Source organism: Chelonia mydas, chromosome 10 (assembly GCF_015237465.2).
Source record: "Chelonia mydas isolate rCheMyd1 chromosome 10, rCheMyd1.pri.v2, whole genome shotgun sequence".
Taxonomy (NCBI): Eukaryota; Metazoa; Chordata; order Testudines; family Cheloniidae; genus Chelonia; species Chelonia mydas.
Window position 1 is genome coordinate 7,041,172 of NC_051250.2, and position 17,537 is coordinate 7,058,708.

Consider the following 17,537-nt stretch of genomic DNA (forward strand, 5'->3'; position numbering starts at 1 on the left):
TGCGTGTGCCCGGGGGTTGCTCTGTGTACCGTTGCTAGTGTAACCCTCCAGACGTTATTGAAAGCGTCGGCGGCGCCTCGCGGGCGGGAGCAGAAGCGAATCACCGTTTTTCAAAATCGAAATGACGCCGCGGGGCCTCTTGGGAGTTGTAGTTCTCGCCCGCAGCAAGCGGCGGTGTCACTTTGCGGCAAGGCGTAAAAATAGGTAAACGGCGCCCTTTCCCTCTGTCGTCACGACAGTGTGGACTGCGGCGGCGGAGTGGAATTCGGCGGGGAGGAGGGAAGGCGAAGCATTGGCGGGAATCGTGGCGCCCTGGTCCTAGGAGACCTCAGCACGGCGGGGAGCGGAGCCCCTGGCATTAGGCTGAGGGGGGAGGAAGAGGGGGATCCCCTGCCATTGAGCTGAGGGGGGAGGGGCAGGGAGAGGGGGATCCCCTGCCATTGGGCTGAGGGGGGAGGGGCAGGGAGGGGGGATCCCCTGCCATTGGGCTGAGGGGGGAGGGGCAGGGAGAGGGGGATCCTCTGCCATTGGGCTGAGGGGGGAGGGGCAGGGAGAGGGGGATCCCTTGCCACTGGGCTGAGGGAGGAGGGCCAGGGAGAGGGGGATCCCCTGCCATTGGGCTGAGGGGGGAGGGGCAGGGAGGAGGGGGAGCCCCTGCCATTGGGCTGAGGGGGAGCCCCTGCCATTGGGCTGGCTGGGGGGCTCAAGGAGGAGGGGGCGCCCCTGCCATTGGGCTGAGGGAGGAGGGGGAGCCCTTGCCATTGGGCTGGCTGGGGGGCTCAAGGAGGAGGGGGCGCCCCTGCCATTGGGCTGAGGGAGGAGGGGGAGCCCTTGCCATTGGGCTGAGAGGGGGAGGGTTCAGGAGGTTGAGTCTAATGGGGAAAGGACATGAGTGATGTGGTAAATACTGCATTGTTTTTGGGAAGGGGACTGGAAATCTCTTGTAGCTCAGATATACATGCTGAGTTAGCATCTGCTTTAAGTTTTAAAAACACGTGAGGTGGAATTTACAGTGAGTTGCTGGCAGACATCAGTGGGGAAGCTTGAGGGTCTCTAACTTCTGCCCCATCAAAATCACGCCGGGGTCCTTTAGAGTGGTTGCTCGCCTCCTGGAGGTGGCATCCTTACCTAAGACTTTTACTGATACCTGTTGGGTATCTGATTGCGGGAAAGTGGCGGCAGTGTGAGGAAACAGCAACATGTCTTGGCAAGTTGGGAGCTGCCCTAAGCTCTCAAAATGAACTTTCAGGCCAGACTTTTTGCCCGCTGTGGGGTCAGGTTGTTGTCTCAGTCCTGGAGTCTCTTCTCCCAGGCTGCAGAGGATATGACATTCCGAAAGATTCAGAAGGTCCTTTGTGTGGCAGAGAAAAATGATGCTGCCAGAGGAATTGCAGATATTCTCTCCAATAGCAGAATGAGGCGGGTAAGAGAGTAAAAGCAACGGTTTCTTTTTGGGTCACTTTCTAATTGGGCTTTGTTTCTCCAGCTACATAAACAACTTGTTAGGTGGTACTTGCCAATCATTCAGTTGTTCCTGGGTTAATTCATTTTGTCTTAAAATAGATATAATGTAGTGGGGCTGCCCTATAGAGTCTAAATACGACTACTGAGACTATTTAAAGCTGATATTATTTTTATGTGATCACATTAAAATGCAAGGCTTGCATTGTCTGCCTGAGTTCCCATTAGAGCCAGGAAATATGCAAGCTGCATCCTCATTTTAGTGCCAATTTAAATCGGCCCTGACCTGCAGCACTCTGTTTTGTTAGAACCAGGGGCCACTCTGCAGAGCTCTACCAGTGCACTTCAATCCTTACATGCAACAGCTTGTGCTATTCCAGTCTCTGGCCTTTCCCAAACAGATTCCTACTGAAGATGAACTGTGCCAGGTTAGGTGAGGTGGACAAATGCATATTGGACAAGATGAGGCTGACAGCACCAGATTCGTTTCCCCTTGTGACAGAAGCAATGTTGGAATTCTGTTCTTTAGTCCTAATCTTGGTTTCCAAACGCATAGAAAAATGGACTGTGTCTTGTCTGTTTGCAGTGAGGTACTGCCTTGGTGAATTTTCTGCTGTCATTCCTAACTTGCAGTCTGTTGAATATGTAAGAAATATTAGAATCTGAAACAGCCACGGGCATCTTCTGCCATTTAATGCAATTGGTTTAGCAGGTCAAAAATGCTGCTTCTTGCAATGCTGTTATTGCTTATCAAATTCCAGTGGCTTAAGTTTTTAACGCAGTGAATATGATTTAATGGTTAGAGCAGAGACCTCAGTGTTCTGTTCCTGCTCTGCCTTTGATATAAGGCAACACCTCCCTTTGTCCCCTTCCTGAGCAAGCTATACCCCTCTATACCAATATTCCAGTCATGCACATTATCCCACCTCTGTGATGCCAACTATGTCATCGTTGTGTTTATTAACTGGCATTTCAATTTCCTGCTTATTCCCCACACTTCTCATATTAACATACAGATATCTAAGATACTGATTTGATTTCCCCTGTATGTTCTCTCGTCTCTCCCTCATCCCTGCTATAACAGCCCATGCTCCCGCCAGATCCGACCCTCTTCCCAGGTCTCCATGTTTTTGACTTACCTATGGCCTTTTGTCATCTGCCTCTGTCGAACTTAGTTTAGAGCTCTCCTTGCTAGGTTAGCCAATCTGTATCCAAATATGCTCTTCCCTTTCCTTGATAGATGGACCCCATCTCTGCTTAGCAGTCCTTCTTCCCAGAACAGCATCCCGTGGTCAAGGAAGCCATTGTTATGTGACAATGGTCAATTCACGTAACCTCTCAGTACCCCAATCTACCCTTATGTAAAATAGGTCTAATATCCTTGTGGCAGGGTGCTGGGAGGCTTAATGTTTATAAAAGTGCAGGCAGATCCTAGGTTGAAAGATATGATAGAAGTAAAAAAAAAAAAAAAAATGGATTACTTGAGAATTGATGGTCTGACTCAACCTAGATAACGACATGCTTCCAAAGAAGATAATGTGAAATGTTTGGGCCCAATCTAGAAGCCTCTACAAACCTTGATAAGTGGAGGATACACTCGGAACAGTGTGTGCTAAATTACATGTCGTTTTTGTAGGCTGACAGTTCATTGGGAACTTGGAATATTTTTCAGTCTTCATCCAAAGAGTTAAATCTCAGCTGTGCCACTGGCTAACTGAGCGACTCATTCAATACAATCTCCTTGCATCTGTTTTCAATCTTACATATCTCTCAGGGGTGTTGTACAGTGCTCTGACGCTGTAAAGCACCATTAAGTGTCAAATGTTTCTATAAATGGCCGGTATCCTTTCCATCCAGCCTGCCTTTCCTCTAGATCTTATTTAAGTCACTGAAAAATGATTGCACACCTGAACACCAGCAGCCTGTTTTTCATTTGCCACGTATTTCCATGGTTTCTGCTATAACTGTTGTTTGTGAACGTTGATTTGGGTCGTTGGTTTTTTTTGTGGGGGAGCAATTTTTTAAACATCTTTTCCATTTTTTGCCTAGAGAGAAGGGTTTTCCAAATTCAACAAGATCTATGAATATGACTATCATATGTTTGGCCAGGTAGGGTTCCATCTTTTCTTCATAACGCTCTATAACCCTTCTGGTTTAGGGAAACACAAAATGCTGATTGATTATCTAATGAAAACATTAACCAAAATGGTACAGAATTATGTATTCAGTAATGGAAATATCTGTGCAAGGAATGTGTATATGAAGAATGACCAAATTACTGTGAAATTGAGATCTCAAGTTTTCATTTGAACACGTAGGGGAAATGTCTTTCCCACTATTAGTGTTGTGCTGTCTTTATCTCCTACAGATATAGTAAGGTTCAGTGGTTAAGGGCCTGGTCTAAGAGTCAGGAGATCTGACTTCTATGTCTGGCTCTGCCACTGATCTCCAGTGTGGCCTGAAAGCACTTTACATCTCTTTGCCCTGGTTTTCCCATCTGTAAAATAGCATTCTGATATCCACCGATGAAAAGCTCTGCATACATGCTAAGCTCTGCATACATGCTATTAAGTCAAGGAGGCATTTTCCATCTGATCACTCATATATTCAGAATTCCAGGATTATATATATGATAATGTGTGAACAATGCTCAGCTGTGGCTGGAAGGGAAAACTATTATGTCAGTAGAAGCAAGGCAGATATAATTGACTAGAAACTGATGTGTCTGATCCATCAAATGAGAGCGATGTGTCTGGAGCTCATGGACACCAACATAAGCAGGCTTTAGCAAAACAGAAGCAACTGTTAGAAACTAATTGTCTTGATCCGTTTCCTACAGAATGTTACTGTGGCGATGACCTCTGTTTCGGGACATTTACTGGCTCATGACTTTAAGATGCCGTTTCGCAAATGGTTAGTACCACTGATCTGAGAGAGCTGGTGACATGATGCTTGTCATCTTTTTTTTATGCTGAGATGTGCAGTGCAATGAGCCTTTCAAGGTCAGCCTGTGGAACGTAATTTATGACAATTAATGAATTGGCTAATGTGTATGTGTACCAGTGATAAGGACAGTAATACTGCCACTGTAACCACCATTCTGGCACTTCATCAGTACACCAATAAGAGACAGAAATTACCAGGTAATCTCTTGTGAATGTTTTGATTTATTTTGTACATTAAGTCGTGCTGTTTATCATCTCTTCCCCAGGCATAGCTGCAACCCACTTGTACTCTTTGAAGCTGAAATTGAGAAATACTGCCCTGAAAACTTCGTGGATATTAAGGTATGTGCTTTTAAAAGGCTACCTGATACTCAAATATTAGTGACATGTTCCACAAATATTGGTGCAGACAGAGAGAGGACTGGACCGCTGTCCATAAACTTTAGCTCTCTGGGACTGTAGCCAACATAAATATTTTCACTCACATTCTTCAGTTTATACATGCTGTCTGCCTTTGAACTTAGTTTCCTAGCCTAAGCACAATTAGTCAGTCAGGTCAAAGGACTGATTTATTTAAAGTAGAATCCACTCTGTAGGAATCAAGGTATTAATGGCCCCAGTTCCATCTAGATTACATTGGAAAGTCCTGTGTTTAATAAAACTTATTAAGGGACACAATCCAGATTTAGATAATGACTATTTCTGTATAAAATGGATGCAGATAAGTGACTACTTACTATAGTCATCAAACCTGTTTGCTCACTTACTAGCCTCGTGAGATACAAATCTTGTTCTCATAAATGGCCATGTGGAGCTGCTCGCATACAGTGTTACTCCAGCACCCATTTACAACCAGGAAATTAGTACAATACCTGAACGCTCCCCTAATTAGCTGAGGGAAAATTAATGAGGTCCTACTCTTTCTGATGTGTTTTGTATGAATAAAATTATATTTTAGCTGAAAATCTGCAGAGCAGCCAATGCAGTTAATTTCAGCTATATGCACAACAGAGAGGAAAAAGCACACAAATGGTGGTCTCGTGTGCACATACATCTCTGCAGTCAGTAAGGTTAAAATAAAATACAGCAGCATTACTCTGCGATGTACTTGGAGGAATGGGATATGTTGCATGTAATAAAATGGAAAAATCAGAACAATTCACTATAATAAATTTGTCGCTATGGATATGCATTCCATTTCAAGATCAAGTTAGACTGTTGACGTTGCTGTTGGTGAGTCACTCCTGGACTAAATTAGATGGCATGATAAGTGACCTGCTGTGTCTCATGCTGTGCCATTCTCTCATCTCAGAAAACCCTAGAACGAGAAGCCCGGCAGTGCCAGGCTCTGGTGATCTGGACCGACTGCGATCGAGAAGGAGAGAACATTGGTTTTGAGATAATCCATGTTTGCAAAGCTGGTGGGTGGAGGACGTACTGTTTCATTCTTTGAAATGCTGACTAAAAACATACCTTGTTCAGTAATGTAACTCCAAAGGCTGCTGCTGAATGTTTGCAGTAGATCCAAGTAGAATGCACTGGCTGTGGTGTTGACTGTACCAGGGATGTGTTAATGTAACACATCACCAGCAACCGGGCTACATTTACAGTCCATTGATTTTAATGGCGTCTTGGTGGGTGGAGGCAGCACAACTGGTATGGACAGGGTTAACGTTAGTGAGGGGTTTTTGTCCAACACATTTATTGCTGTCATAGCCAAAATATACAGTTTAAGTTGGACGGAACTTGCAGTCAAGGTGTAAAAGCTCGTCTTGGCTCTCTGTGGTACTGGTGGGTATCAGAAGTGAACACAGAATTTTCTCAGCTGTATTGTAAATACATCTTTCTACCCATACAGTGAAATTCCATCTAGACTTGCTTAATTGTCACGGGGCCAGTTCACTTCCCAGATGATGTAAAGAGATGAGACGGGGAGTGTGAATGTAGTCACATTAAGATGACCCAGCAGGAGTAACTTAGGTTCTACTCTCTCCAAAGAAGTAAATGAGCTTCTCCCTCTGTCCCTCTCTCTCACTGCTAGAGGTCTTGTCAGCACTTTTCCATTTATGTTATAACTCTAGGCCAGTTTTGGAAGCTGCAGACTGCACTTGTGAGTGCAGAAGGGTGTCATTGGAAACCATCATCTGGATCCTTTTGACGGCAAAGATATAAAAATGGCCCACACTTACTAGATGTGTGTGGTTTTTTGTTGTTTTTTTACTAGATTTACAAGAGTGAAATCAGTGAAACTTACTAGGACATTATAAAGCTTCAGTGGTCTACAAAGGACTTTATTTTTGGATTCCAGATCAGCCTATATATGTCGTCTAACTTGAATGGCGTTACTTTGAAAGCTAAAACTGGTTCTGGTTCTACTACCGATAGTTTTAAAGGAAATCACTGAGTATTCAGTCTCTGCCATTGGGTTGAAAATCATGTTTGATCCCTCTTTCTGGTTGACAGTGAAGCCAAGCCTTCAGGTGTTCCGAGCCCGCTTTTCCGAGATCACTCCTCGTGCCATAAGAGGAGCCTGCGAGAACCTCGTCCAACCTGATCAGAACATTAGTGATGCTGTGGATGTCAGACAGGAGCTGGACCTTAGGATAGGTACGAAGCTAGGGTGGGCAGTAGCTAAGTGTTTTGCTGCTCTCTAAATCTCTCCTTTAAGGGATTCTGTAAAATTGCCCTGGCAGGTAATTGATTTCCGGGAGCATTCATTGCCTTGCTATCAATATATAGCTCAACAAAGTGGAGGGGTTAAAGTATCTAAACTCCTCTAGGTTATCGTGTTAGTTCCAGGATAAAGAGCGGGCATCAACCTCTCATTGTTTATTCTTCCAAAGCACAGCAGGTGATAGTGGTTCAAAATCATCCGTTTGCATATCCCTGTGACATGAGACAGAAATGCAAATGGATCATGCCTTCACTCAGTTGTTTCCAATAAAATAGTTGCTCTTTGAAGGAGCTGTTAGGTTCTTAACTATTTATGTAACACTTGCTGGGCCTCTGCATTTCGTGTTAGTTGAGTAACAGAAACCAAGCTTGCAGGTAGTGTGATTACTTTTTAAAATTATTATCCCAACTTTAAAATCCCTTTTTTGTTTTCTTCCAGGTGCTGCCTTCACCAGATTCCAGACCTTGAGGCTCCAGAAGCTCTTCCCCAACGTTTTAGCTGAGCAGTTGATCAGCTATGGTAGCTGTCAGTTCCCAACTCTGGGATTTGTGGTAGAAAGATTTAAAGCCATCCAGGCCTTTGTTCCCGAGGCCTTCTATAAAATTAAAGGTATGTTCTGGGACAATAGTGCAGCGCTCTCGGTGTCTGACAGGGTTCAGCGCTTTTGAAAAGGAAACGAAACACAGCTTTACTGAAAAACATGAATGAGGGAGATGCTTCTGTGTAATACACAAACATTGCTACAGATGTGTGATTTTTTTTTTTTCCCCCCTTCCCTTGCCGTGGTCATTCAGCACAGTTTGGAAGGTTCCCCAAAAGTATGCAAGTTTTCTGTGGCCCTCTTTCCTTACCTGTCTAGCCAGTGCAGTCTTACTTTGTACCATCGCTCTGATGGAGTGACCTCCTTTTCAATGCAGTGGCCCATGAACATGAGGACGGCATGGTAGACTTCAACTGGAAGAGGAGCCGACTCTTTAACCACACAGCATGCCTTGTCCTCTACCACATGTGTATGGAGGTAGGAAACCTTGTCAAACGTATAGGGTCCAGCATCAAACAAGCATTTCTACCTCTTCCCTTCTGGTTGGCAAAAGCGTTAGACAGCAGCTGATGCCTCATGGGAACCTTTGAACAGCACTCCATATAGACACTTCAGTTTGATTTTCCTTTCTGCGTGCTCTGTGCTTAGGATCCAGTGGCCACTGTTGTCGAGATTGGGAGCAAACCGAAGAGCAAATGGAGGCCCCTGGCACTAGACACTGTGGTATGTTTGATATGATGATGCTAAAAAATTTTTTTTTTTTTTTTTAAAGGAGCATTGAATATGAGTTTTAGTGACTGTTCAGGTTTGTGCGGCAAATATTCCCATTCTTCTCTGTCTCTTTATGACACAGGAACTTGAGAAGCTGGCTTCCCGCAAGCTAAAAATAAATGCCAAAGAAACCATGAAAATAGCAGAAAAGCTCTACACTCAAGGGTAAGAATTCCAGACCTGGATGTGCTGGAATTAAATACCTTTTACAGAATAGCAGACCTTTAATCAAAAATGGGACGAGCCCACAAGAGGAACGGTGACTGGTTAGCATCCAGTGTGGTTATTCGTGTTTCTTTTTGTCTCTAAGGTACATAAGCTATCCCCGAACTGAGACCAACATTTTCCCCAAAGACCTAAACCTCACCTCTTTGGTACAACAGCAGACCCAAGACCCCAGCTGGGGAGCCTTTGCACAGGGGATTCTAGACCGGGGTGGGCCAACCCCTCGGAATGGGACCAAATCTGATCAGGCTCACCCTCCCATTCACCCCACTAAATATACATGTAACCTGCAGGTGAGTCTAACGCAGAGCGGAGTTGAGTCACTCGCACGATTTCTGCTATTGACAATGCACCTTATCAGTGACTGGGTAACATGGTGATTATAGCAGACAGGGGCTTGCTGTGCATATATTAGCAAATTGAATTAGACTTTCCATATCTTCAAAAGTGGGTTTATCTCTTGAAAGAGCCTTTCTAAAATATGCTGCCCTGATCATAAATGTTTCTGCACAGAAACCTGGCTGGAAAATACTAGGTGCTATAGAAAATTGAAGCTGGAAATATGCACCTCTTACCCACTTCCAAGCTTTGACTTTTGAAGTCCACATCAGATTTTCAGTGGAGGTTCTCTTTGATTATCCAGAACTGTTCACTGCCCCTAGTTACATTTCCTCATTAGTCCCAACACAGAGGAGATGCTGCTTTCAGTGCATACTGGACCTTTTCCTTATAGACACTTTTTTTTTAAAAAAGGCATAGGAACCTAAACCACTTGACAGCCTGAAGCAAGTGATGTTTTAAAGTTATGCTTCGTGTCTGGGGGGTGGGGGGGGGCAGTAATTATTATAACACTAAGGTCCCTTTCATGGAAAGATCTTCATTCTTAACAGAGGTGTACAAGTACCTATTAGATGTATTTTATGGGTGGGAAAACGAAAGCACAGAGGCTAAATGACTTGCCTAACAAGGTTAGTGGTATAGCTAGGAATAGAACCCACGTCTCTTGACTCTTAATCTCTTGCTCTGATCTGCACTTCTACTGGATTCCTCTTGATGTCTTCACTTCTGGTCCCAAGGGACTTGTGTTCTGAAAGAGGTCTCTTAAACCTATATTTGTGTGAGTGTGGTGTCCTTTATTTGGAGAAGACTCCTGACCCTCTTCTCTTCATGTGCGGTCTTAGGGGAATGAACAGCGACTATATGAATTCATTGTGCGTCACTTTTTGGCTTGCTGCTCCCAGGATGCCAAGGGACAAGAAACAACTGTGGAGATTGACATTGCTAATGAGCGATTTGTTGCTCATGGGCTAATGATCCTGGCCAGAAACTATCTGGATGTCTATCCTTATGAGAAATGGAGTGACAAGGTAACCATCTTGATCAAAGTGTATGGGAGATGGTAAATTGGGGAGGAGTCATTACAAGATGCAACTGGGTTTAATGTTACTCAGTAGTTAAGCTTGCCTTGGCTCCATGCTGATGTGTAAACACTTAAGGGCCAAATTCTGCTGTCAGATTACCTGCAGAGCTTCCATTGAGAACTCCCTTGTTCCAATTGTTGTTCTACCCTGAGGTTCATCTCTCACCTGAAGACCTGCAGCTCATTTTGGCAGTTTTGATTGCTCAATTCCCTTCCCCCTCCCTCATTTGACCTCCTGAGGAAGGGACCATGTCACGGGTCTGCATGAGGACCTGATTGTTTGTTTTTTTTGCAAACTTGGTGCTTTCCCTTCACTTGCCAAAAGAGGTCACTGTTGAACAATGCTGGGCCCACTTTTTCTTCCCAGACACTGAGCATGCTACGCTCAAAATCTGGAGTAAAAGCTGTTAAGAAAGTTGAACAGCAGTATAACCAAGTGGCTGTGCTTGACCAGTTCGTTGGGAAGACAAGGTTGTTGAGAGAGGAATGTCTCCGTGCTAATTCTTTAAGTGAGCAGTCTGTGCTTCAGGGTCTAAGGACAAATTTGGTTACTGATGTTTCAGAGCAGAACAGTTGTATGGCTGATTGCTTAAGGATGTAGGGGAAAGCAAGCAAACTCTCACCCTCAAACTCTTTGGATTTGTGTGGTATCTCTTTAAGACAGAGTCCAGCCTTGGAATTGGTAGCAGTTATGAATCTAAAAACTGGTGAACAGGCTCCTGTCTGTGTTCCCCAGGGAATGAGACATGAGTCTCCTGCAGAACAGTACAGTGCAGTACCCCTAGACCCACGCCTGCTTTGGATTTTTAAATTCTCTTAAACAAATGTTGCAGAAGGTTGTTTCATTGGAGTTTGTACTTCTCTCTGTCCTTCAGGTTCTCCCAGTGTATGAGAGGGGGTCTCGCTTTCAGCCCACCACAGTCGAGATGGTGGATGGGGAGACCAGCCCACCCCAACTCCTCACGGAAGCTGATCTCATTTCACTCATGGAGAAACATGGCATCGGTCAGTATCTGCATCATATGGGACTGTGTGACCTCATGCTGTCTTTAGCAGAATGGAGTTTCTATACCTCTTCCCCCTTTCATGGTCGTCTGTTAAATCTGTAGCTGTAATGGTCTCTCTCTTCCACCAGGTGGAGAATTCTCTAAATACAGCTGATAGAAGATAAAAGACATTATGTGGGCACTTGCATTCCCAAAGTAATGGAAGGGGGAGGATCTAAAGGCCAAGTCTGGAGTCTATATAGGACTCTGCACATTGCAGTTTAGCTCACTGGAGATACAACTTTACTTCCCATCTCAGTCTGTTTAGGGCCCAGTTGTGCCCTCCCAGGCTCCCTTACAATTGGCATTGGAGTCAGTGGGGGTTGAGGGCAGCATGGGCCTGCACTTGCCCATTGTGATAAATTTGCGCCTGTATTTAGCATCCCAAGTCGCTGCATTAGTAGATATCAGCTTGTAGAGCCCCGATGGTTTGTTCATGCCAGCTATTAAATGACTGCACAATGACTTTCAGGGACTGATGCCACTCACGCCGAGCACATCGAGACCATCAAGTCACGGATGTATGTGGGGCTTACTCCAGATCAGAGGTTCCTTCCGGGGCACCTGGGCATGGGGCTGGTAGAAGGTAAGGATGTTGATTGTAATTAGGAGGGCAAATGCCTTCGCTATCCCTTCCTTTCACTTAAAGCAAGGTATCATTCCTCAGGCTACGATTCCATGGGCTACGAGATGTCAAAACCTGACCTTCGTGCTGAGCTGGAGGCTGATCTGAAGCTGATTTGTGAGGGGAAGAAGGACAAATTTGTGGTGCTGAGGCAGCAGATTGAGAAGTACCAGAAAGTCTTCACTGAAGCCGTGGCCAAAGCCAACAAGTGAGTATCAGGAAAACCCACGCTTCATCTCTGCAGTCTCCCAGAACAGCAGCCAGGAAAGTGGAGGACTTAGCTTCATGTCTGGGGCTCTGATCACGTCAGAGCTTATTTCCATGACATGTGCATAGGCGTTTCCAAGAGGAGGCATGGAGTCTGAATGCTGATGCTGTGTGCCCGGTGGGCAGCTTTGGAGCTGGTGTCGGAAGGTGCCAGTCTGTGCTGACCTCTGGAGTTGCACCCACACCATGACTGAAATGGACGCATTTTTATCCTCATGACATTCCTAAATGGACTTATTGTGAAGTTCGCTGGAGCCCAGCTGCAGGAGCAGCTACTCATCCACCATCTCCGTCGTATGGAAAATGGGAGCAAATGCTCATGCTCATGGCAGAGGGAACCAATGCGACTGTGTGTGTTTCTTTCCAGGTTGGATCAGGCTTTGTCTCAGTATTTCGGAGAAGTAACAGCACTTGCGCAGCAAGAGGAGATCTACCCAGCAATGCCCGTTTCCATTCGGAAATGTCCACAGTGCAACAGTGACATGGTCCTGAAGAGCAAGAAGAATGGCGGGTCAGTGATCTCTGTTAAGCTGACGACAGCTCGGTGTGTTGATGTTGTGTGGCTCCCTTGTAGCTCAGTGTAGGGTAGAGCACTCACCCAGCCCTTCTCCCCCTCACAGGGCATCTAAACTACAATGACAAGGGGTGGGGTTATGCCACTGCCCTGTGCCTCCAGGGCACTGGGCATAAGGCCAAAGTTCAGATGCCATGAACGGTAAGAGCTGTGCATACCCAGTTGAGCTGCCATTCTGGGAGCACATGATAGTTTTTATAAAACAGCCTCTTTATGCTTGTCTTTAACAGTGGGTTGCTGAACCTTGTCCCATAAGGTGTGTAGCTGCAGGTGGAATGGCTGATGAGTTCTCTTGATTATTCTTCTTCCTCATACTAACCCTTTACTCCTCCACAGCTTTTATCTGGGCTGCATGAACTATCCTAACTGTAAAGCAGCTGTGTGGTTTCCTGAATCTGTGCTGGAAGTCAGCAAGGATGACAGTGTTTGCGCTGTGTGTAAACCCCATCCGGTTCATAGGTGAGTATCGTTCGTTACATACAGACACACACAACTGCCCTGTCCCGGGACGGTCTGAGGAGGATGATTCATCTGACTATGGTCGCTTTAAAAGCAACATTGACAGGCCTCCAAAGCAGTGCAGTCCATTCCTCCTAGACTGGAAGAATGATGGGTGCAGCACCAGGCCAGGAGGGCAGGTAGAATAGAATAAGCATGGTGGGACCTCCATGTCTTTGGTGGAACCTTGAGAATCAAGAGGGGGAGAACTCTGATCTGAGATATGGATTTTTTCATTTAGGCTGAAATTTAAGTTCAAGCGAGGTAGTGTCCCACCCCTGCTGCCACTGGAATTTGTTGGCTGTATTGGAGGTTGCGATGAGATGTTGAGAGAGATCTTGGACCTGAAATATTTACAAGGACCATCCAGACCGGTACAGTCAGTCAACCCGCCAGCTAACTACCTACAAGTCAACCAGTCCCTTAACCGCATGGCCAGCTATGAGAATGGTCACATGAGGCCTACCACAAACCCTGGTGTAGCAAGGGCACCCAGAGCTGCTAGTCATCCAGCTCCTGCTGCTGCTGAGAACAATGCAGTGGTGTGCAACTGTAGGGAGGAGGCAGCATTGCTCACGGTGCGTAAAGAAGGGCCCAACCAGGGCAGGCAGTTCTATAAATGCAGTGCCGGCAGCTGCAACTTCTTCCTCTGGGCCGATCAACAATCAGATGATGGAAACAGCGTAACCCACAGGAGCTTTGCTGCACCCCCTGATTCCTTGGGTGAAAGGCCTCCAGGAAGCTTCAGGAGCCTTGGAGGAGGAAGAGGTCTGGGCCGCTATGGAAGCAACGGTTTTGACTCGGGAGGAGGGGGCGGTGGCACGATGTGTAAGTGCGATCAGCCGGCCATCACACGCACCGTCCAAAAGGAGGGACCCAACAAAGGGCGTCAGTTCCACACCTGCCCAAAGCCGAGAGAGCAGCAGTGCGGCTTCTTCCAGTGGGTGGATGAAAACGTGGCCCCAGGTGAGGATGGGCTTGTGCTCGGAGTTGGGGTTTGGGTGGGATGTAATGGCTGGGGGCTGTGTGTTAAAGCTGAACTGAAGGGAGATATTGGGCACCCCTCAGGCACCATCTTCAAAAACTTCAGATAAAAACAGGAAAAGGATTGCAGAGCTACAGAACTTGGCAGAGGGACTCGGGCTGCTGTAAGGTAACTCGTCTGAAATGCATTAGATGTGTCCTTTAAAGAACTGTCCATTTAGTCTAAAAATCTTACCTGGTTCTTTGTAACAATAAGGAAACTCAGAAGTCTGTCTTAAATTGCTGTCCCTTTGACTGAGCTAGAGCAGGGTATGTGACAGGTACCCCAATACAATTTAGCCCGGAACCGATTTATTCAGGTAACGGGACCTCTCACGGCTGGCTGTGGTAAGCTGTGTGGGTATTCATTTCAAAGGCACAGTTCAAGGCACAGAGCTCTTGACCTTTCCTAACCTTCATAAGTTGGGGAATGTGCTGCCAGCTGGAAATACCTGTTTTCAGGAAGTCTGTTACTGAGTGGATGAGAACATGAAAAGGGGAGTGGGCATCAATTTGGTGCTTCTGTGCCCTCTGCTGGCACTGGAGCTGCACTTCATCCCACCACCTCTGTTCAAGCTCCATTAAATGTGGATCATCCTCCCTCTTGTATTTCTACTTAATGGGAAGAGCTAAAACTGTCAGGTAAGACAGCATCAAACCTTCCTCAGAGGGACAACTGAGGGAATCAAATGTTAAAGGGATACAGTTGGCTATTTTTAAAAACTTTAAATCCTATCTGGAATCCTTTTATTCCTTTTTTATTTTTTTTTTTTAAAAGGAAGGGTTTTTTTTCCGGTTCCCTTTTATTCTTAATGGTCTCTTCAGCAACAGAGAAACTGACCGTATGGGGGGGAATGGTGAAAGTGACTATTCCTGGAGTGCTGGCAAATTACAAAGTAGGAGGAGCTGAAAAAAGATGTTTGTACAACTCATTTCACTTATAGTAGGTACAGAAAGTTTTTTTTAAAAAGGGACTCAAGTATTTAATGTGACCCTTAAATATCCAATTTTTTTTTTTAAGCAAACTTAGGGGGGAAAAGTGAAATTAGCTGAAGTCAAGTCGACTGTATTATTTTTGCTGTTTACAGTTTGGACTTTGTATAGTTTAAACTAACTACTGAGGTAGCTTCCCATTTTGATCTCGTGCACTAGCCCAGAGCTGCAAGATGCTACCTGAGAGCATATAAATCCAAACAGGACAGAAGCATCTTTAATTTCTTGAACACTTTTGAGTAGTGGGATTAATAAAACATTTAAATGGACCCAAATTCCCGGGCCATGTCCCCTGCATCTGAACTTGTCATTCTTCCCCTATTTCTGTGGCTCACATGGTGTTAAACTGCTTAGAACCAACTCTCTCTCTGTCTGTCTCTCTCTCTCTGTAGGAACTGCTGGAGCCTTCTCTTCAAACCAATTCAGGAGCGAAGGGCACTTAAGAGGGTCAGGAAGCAAAGTTAAAAGACCAAGTAATCTCTCTTCTGAAAAAGGACCTACTCCCAAGAGACAACGGACCTGTGGCATTTGCCACCAGCTTGGTCACACCAGGAAGACATGTCCTCAGGACCACTGAGGAAGGACAGTAGATGGGATGCTCTTGTAGGAAACGCTGAAAAAGCCAGTCCTGAACTGCTCCAGGAGTGGCTGGCTGTAGAGATGCAGTGGATTTTAAAAGCAGAATGTCTCTGGGGCTTGTGTTCAAACCACTTCCTGGAAATGTGGCTAAAGCAGGTCTGCTCTTGGTGGTGACCAGCACACTCCACTGTGCCTTGGGAAGTTTCATTCTGACTTATTCAGACACTGGGCTGTCTTCTAAAGGAGGCTCAACTACCGCTGCCATTCCTTGGTGTAGTATTCTGTGGGCTATTTTGTAAACACAGGCAGCGTGTTTAGAAACCCAGAAGACTAGGTCCCTTCTCAGATAATGCTTTGGACAAAAATACAGCTGGTTGCTGGGGAGTGAGAGAGGCTTTTCCCAGAGCTGCAAACCCCAAATCTCTCCACAGCCACTATTCTCCAAGGCCCTTCTGTCTAGGAAATAGTGGGGGGCTAAAAAGAGTAGCACTAAAGGAATTGGAGGAAACCTTTTACACACACTGCTGGAGCAGCTGGTGTGGTTTGTTTGCAGACCAGGGAGCAGTTAGGGATGATGCTGTCTAGGAAACCATCTCTGATGGTTGTGAAACAGTTTTTCTTGCTTTTCACAGGATGGGATTTGATATTTTAAGTTACCCTTCCAGCTTAGGGTTAGTCAGTCAGCATTCCCTTACACCCCTGACTCTCGCCTCCAAAGGAGAATTAACAGCAGAGAAAGTAAAACCTCAATCCCTTGCCCTTGAGAGGGAGCTTAGTGCAAGTACTTGAACCTGAGAACCTTCACGTAGGCTGATACTGAATTTAGAATCCAGCTACTCCTTGGACACTGTGAGCAAGGGAACTTAACGAAGCTGCTAGCTAATGCAAATGATTTTGGTCAGATTGATGTGCCTTTTAATAAAAAGGAGAACTCTTTACTTTACCTAAGCTCTGTGTTTTAAATTATGCCCAGGAATGGTGTCAATATCTCCCCCTTGTTACTGCCTCTTGCCTAAATAAGTTGACTGTAGGCTCAGCTGAAAACTCTCTTCCTAAAAGCAGCTGTTTCCACCACTTCCCACCTCAGCTATTCACAGGAACAATGTGGCCACTTGCTGGGCAGTAAATCCAGGGAGCTTTATTTAGAAGTGATCTGCAAAAGGAAAAAAGCCTGAACTTGTTCCCTGCTGGCTGCTTTGTGTTTTCCACAGTCTAAAGCATTAACAAAATGACATTTACAAGCAGCTGAAAGTTGAATGAAAGGGGATTCTGAGTCAAACTATTCTTTCTTCCTTTCTCCAAACTGTTAAAAGGTGTTAAGTTTATTAGTCTGTACGTGATCACCTGCAAAACAAGAGAGAGTTGACTTGATATTGCTCAGGAAAGTAGGAGTTCAGGCTGCCTTTACACTAGGCTTATATGCCCTTTTCTGCTGTGATGTATAAAGTCTTTTGGCATTCAACATGCAGCTTGCCTGTACCTCTGAAGACTCCCTCTACCCCCTCTGGTAACTAGTGGATCTGTTTAGAAGAGAGCCTTGATTTCCCTTTCCTTAGCAGGCACTGCAAATGAAGCTCTAGAAATACAGAAACAGGAATCCCTTTGTTAGTACAGAGGAGAGGCAGAAGGTTCAGCAGACAGGAAGGAAAGAAGCAAAAATACTTGCTAGACGTGACTTGAGTCAGAGAAGCTGATCTGATCAGTTATAGGTAGTCCTGGTTGCATTATGCTCACCCAGGAACTGGGGAGTAACTCTACTGAAACCCATGGAGTTCATCCTCAGAGAGCCAGTCCCATTTTAAAATGCTTGAGGAGGAGGGCAGGGGAAGTGTCTTTCCTCAAACTGAATTATAGCAACTTCTCCACCTTCAGACAACTTTGCAGTAATTCTCCTG

At 45.5% G+C, this 17,537-nt stretch overlaps 1 protein-coding gene across 3 annotated transcripts; it reads left to right on the top strand.

Annotated features, from left to right (window-relative positions):
- The first annotated feature begins 43 nt into the window (after positions 1-43).
- Positions 44-16,585, top strand: TOP3A (DNA topoisomerase III alpha). Of its 3 annotated transcripts, none has more exons than XM_027822497.3 (19): positions 44-204; positions 3,511-3,570; positions 4,301-4,374; positions 4,673-4,748; positions 5,719-5,827; positions 6,870-7,013; positions 7,519-7,689; positions 7,998-8,098; positions 8,270-8,344; positions 8,475-8,557; positions 8,703-8,910; positions 9,799-9,984; positions 10,913-11,042; positions 11,556-11,669; positions 11,751-11,916; positions 12,343-12,486; positions 12,886-13,008; positions 13,289-14,013; positions 15,456-16,585. In XM_027822497.3, exons 2-19 carry the CDS (start codon positions 3,559-3,561, stop codon positions 15,638-15,640), a joined length of 2,826 nt encoding a protein of 941 aa, XP_027678298.2. In that variant the 5' UTR covers positions 44-204; positions 3,511-3,558; the 3' UTR covers positions 15,641-16,585. The 3 variants fall into 3 exon arrangements, with proteins under 3 accessions (XP_027678298.2, XP_007060121.2, XP_027678296.2); XM_007060059.4 differs by lacking the exon at positions 44-204 and adding an exon at positions 603-1,423; XM_027822495.3 differs by lacking the exons at positions 44-204; positions 3,511-3,570 and adding an exon at positions 831-1,423.
- Positions 16,586-17,537: the final 952 nt, after the last annotated feature.

Bases quoted from the DNA above. Each gene is read 5' to 3' on its own strand.
- TOP3A (XM_007060059.4), top strand. From the start codon at position 1,238: ATGAACTTTCAGGCCAGACTTTTTGCCCGCTGTGGGGTCAGGTTGTTG. The intron at 7,014-7,518 runs GTACGAAGCTAG...GTTTTCTTCCAG, and splicing joins GGAGCTGGACCTTAGGATAG to GTGCTGCCTTCACCAGATTC. The intron at 13,009-13,288 runs GTGAGTATCGTT...TTTTTCATTTAG, and splicing joins AAACCCCATCCGGTTCATAG to GCTGAAATTTAAGTTCAAGC.